The following is a 3,667-nucleotide window of genomic DNA, read 5'->3' on the forward strand; positions in this document are numbered from 1 at the left end:
TATCATATTTCTTTCCCAATATAGTACAAATTCTCAACCAAAACTACAATCACTCATCTTTTTTTTTAACAAGAAATTGTAGATTTTACAAGCAATCCATCCACAATTTTAGCTAATTATAATTAATTTATAACTTTGCATATTTACAAGGCACCCCAAACTAGATGTACCTAATTTTCTATCTTTCTAATTTCATCTATACTGGTATAAGAAAATATCCCTCAACAAATTTTGAAATACATAGATAAACTTGAAAATTTTTTAATATATTCTTGTTACGGTGCTGTTATGGTTGATCATTAAATGAAAGAGGACCCTCTTTCTTGCAATTCCATGGTATCTTTCATAGAAGAGCGAAAAAATGGGAATTCAGTACCGATTCCATCATAAAACAGCCCACAGAACTCATCATCATTACCTGCTAAGTGTTTGTTCTTCTCTTCATCTTCATCAGTACTACCACTTTCATCTTCACACACATTTGCCAAATTTTTTTCAACCAGATCTCGGAATATGGAAGATCGAAGGAGCAAGCCTAGTGCCGTAGTTGATGAACACTTGTTGGAGTTCATCACATGGATCTTGCTTTCAACTACTTGTTTTGGAAAAGAGTTCAAGTAATCTGCAGTAGAAGAGTGGTTAACTGAGGGCTTCGATTCCTCTCTCGGAGTGCTGGCTTGGCTTGGTAATGTCACTGGTTCAGGTTCTACCGCCATTGGCAGTGATTCATTAGGCTTTAACCATCTGATATAAGTGCTTAAATCAAAATTGGTCACTGCATTGATCCCTCTGTATTCGATTGCTGCAATGTCGTAAGCTCGAGCAGCCTCTTCTTGGGTGCCTGTAAATGAGATATATAGTCGGGTGTAAGTGTTAGATACAAATATGTATCTATCTGGGGTCCAAATATGAAACTTACTATAAGTGCCAAGATAGAGATATTTGTTTCCAAAGACTCTCCCTATTCTTGCTTCCCATCTTCCATTGTTATGGTGCCTGCATGTTTTTATCCAAAGAAATTTTCAGTTCTTTGAGTTTTGGCATTAAAAAGAAAAATAAACCCTAAAATCTAGACAATGAAGAAAAATACCTTGCAACTCCCCTGTACTTGGATACACCTCTTGAAAACCCACTGCTCTTTCTGTAACAAATAAATTCCAACAGGTTATTCAGTAAAAATACCTTGAGTAATAAAACAACTAATTTAGAAATATAATATATATATATATATGATTGTTCTTAAACAACCTTATCAAAGATGAACTCCTAGATGGATGTACCATTTTGTGATTGGTAGGTAAAGCTTCCTTACCTTCTTAATGAGGCCAAGTACTCCTCTTTTGTGAGAGTCTGCATTATTTCAATCTCTTTTCCGTAATCTGATATCTGCAGAAATTATCCAGCGAGTTAGATCAGTTGTTTATATAATACTTTACTAAGTTAGTTCCACTCGAAATATGGGATAAGTCTATATGTTTAACATGATTATATTAAAAAAAAATAGTTTTTCAAATATTTGGAGGATTTTTAGTGGTTGAAATGCTCATAATCATATTTATGTATACATAAAAAAAAAAGGAGATTATATATTATACATACAGGAAAATTGGTGAAAGTGGAAGTCCCCCAATACTTAAGTGCAGCTAAATCATAAGCTCTAGCAGCAGCTTCTTCTTCATCATAAGCTCCTGAAAATATTCAATTTTTATTTAGTACGAAAAAGATGAGTGAAACTTGAATTAGCAGTTAAATGATTTGCACTCACCAAGATAAACTGCAGGGATCCATCCCAAAAGAGTCAATTCCACCACAGGAATGAATGAAAGGAATAACATAAAATCATGTAAGTATCATGAATTCAAAATTAATTATAATGAAAGAGAAGGGAAATACAACAAATAAATAATTGAATACGAATCTATATCTGGATTCATTTAGTATATGAATGTTACTATCTAATTCTAAATCCACATCTGACTTAACAATAGTGTCGGATATTCAATTTTGTAACACAGTTTATTTACCTTGTTTCCCTTTCTTCTTCTGTGTAATATTCCAAGAGAGCTTATCCCACAAATGAGCTTCATATCGCCCAGTCCATCGATGCCTGTTCATTTTCATATTAATTCGATGGTTATTGTAATTTTGGATATCCCCAAACACCTGTTTAATTTTGCAGTACCTGCTAACTCCACGAAACCTTGAACTTCTTTTGACAGTGGTAGCAGTAGCAGCGGCATTGCGTTGCTGATGACCATCTCGATTGTCGAATGCAACCGACCCTGCTGGATCTCTTCGCCTTCTTTTGGCACATCTTATAGCCTCAACTTGGACATTCTCACTGTCATCACAACACTTTCGGCGTCTTCCAAGCCCTAGGTATCTTTCATCGTTAACCATCCTCATTTCCATATCCATCGTTTGTTTTCCCTCTCTATGCCTGTTTCATCTATAGGGAATCATGTAAGAAATCGTCATATATATAATGTGCTTAATTAATTATCAATTTTGGATTTTTATGTTTTCGTTATATGATTATATAATTATTTTCTGGTTTGAAAACAAGTTTATCGATCATCACTATGAGCCATTAAGACAATTTGCAATGTTCATATTCTGTTGGCCGACCTATATATATGTATGTATCTAAAAGCGACGTATTCACTTCAACTTTGCTTCACCAAGTCGGTTACTCTATATTTTTAATGATAAATTAAAAAGGAGAAGGGATGGTATGAAATTGTGATTTCATGTAATCTCTATCCTTTTAATGGAAGAATGATAAATCAAATTTTTCTTTCTAATTTTAGCATTTTTAATTAGAGTTAAAAATCTGAAAACGGAAAAATCAGATTTATCATTCTCTTAATATAGAATCACAGTTTCAAACAATAATTTCTTACAAAAATCACAGTTTCATATAATCCTTTCTCATAAAAAAAGTATACAAGTAAAAAGAAGTATCTTGAAAATGTTACAGAAAGTATACTATTATTACATTAATTGAAGTTTTATAAATTTAAACAAAAAAGTATATAAATAAAAGAAGTAACTTGAAAATGTTTCGTGAAGATTAACTGAAAGTATACTATTATTACATTAATTGAAGTATTTATAAATTTAATCCTTGCTTATTTACAAACATTATTTTTATATGCTTTATATATAAAAGTCATTTTGAAGAATTAAGAAAGCATGCAATTGCTTCTTCTTTTTAATAAAAATTATATTAAGAAAAATTCAGATGTCGGTAAAATTTCACAATGGTTAAATCAGACAAGTTTAAGACATAACGAAGTATATGTTTTGTTATACCAACAGCTTCATTGGATTCCCCGTCCATTTCGTTAAAACTAGAAAAAAAAAAAAACTACAAATATTCCTTTTGTGATGCTCTAATTTTACATTGAGAGAACTATACATGTAAAATCTTAAAATAAAAATAAAAATCATTTGTCTGTGAAATTTTTAATCAACACAAATAATATCTCGTAAAATACATTTTGTAAATAAAATCATATAAATTTTGAGTTAAAGCTAACAATTTGAGTCGGCATCAGTAAGACAGCGGGCAGAATGGGAGTTTGTTTCCCTTACCAGCTCTAATTGACTGAGTTTCCTATGGAATCAACCAGCAAAATATTATTGTAAACAAATGTCAACTTTA

The 3,667-nt window shown here is 31.6% G+C and overlaps 1 protein-coding gene across 1 annotated transcript; it reads right to left on the reverse strand.

Annotated features, from left to right (window-relative positions):
* Nucleotides 1–299: 299 nt before the first annotated feature.
* On the reverse strand, nt 300–2,412 carry LOC105778928 (AP2-like ethylene-responsive transcription factor At1g79700). The gene is made up of 8 exons (XM_012602690.2): nt 2,183–2,412; nt 2,025–2,107; nt 1,766–1,774; nt 1,600–1,688; nt 1,313–1,386; nt 1,091–1,141; nt 920–996; nt 300–841 (listed from the first exon to the last, which is right to left on the reverse strand). The coding sequence occupies exons 1-8, from the start codon at nt 2,410–2,412 to the stop codon at nt 300–302; spliced, it is 1,155 nt and encodes a 384-aa protein (XP_012458144.2).
* Nucleotides 2,413–3,667: the final 1,255 nt, after the last annotated feature.

Source organism: Gossypium raimondii, chromosome 4 (genome assembly GCF_025698545.1).
Source record: "Gossypium raimondii isolate GPD5lz chromosome 4, ASM2569854v1, whole genome shotgun sequence".
Classification (NCBI taxonomy): Eukaryota; Viridiplantae; Streptophyta; class Magnoliopsida; order Malvales; family Malvaceae; genus Gossypium; species Gossypium raimondii.

Bases quoted from the DNA above. Each gene is read 5' to 3' on its own strand.
- LOC105778928 (XM_012602690.2), bottom strand. From the start codon at position 2,412: ATGGAAATGAGGATGGTTAACGATGAAAGATACCTAGGGCTTGGAAGA. The intron at 2,108-2,182 runs GTACTGCAAAAT...GAAAATGAACAG, and splicing joins AGGTTTCGTGGAGTTAGCAG to GCATCGATGGACTGGGCGAT. The intron at 1,387-1,599 runs GTATGTATAATA...TAATTTCTGCAG, and splicing joins CCACTTTCACCAATTTTCCT to ATATCAGATTACGGAAAAGA.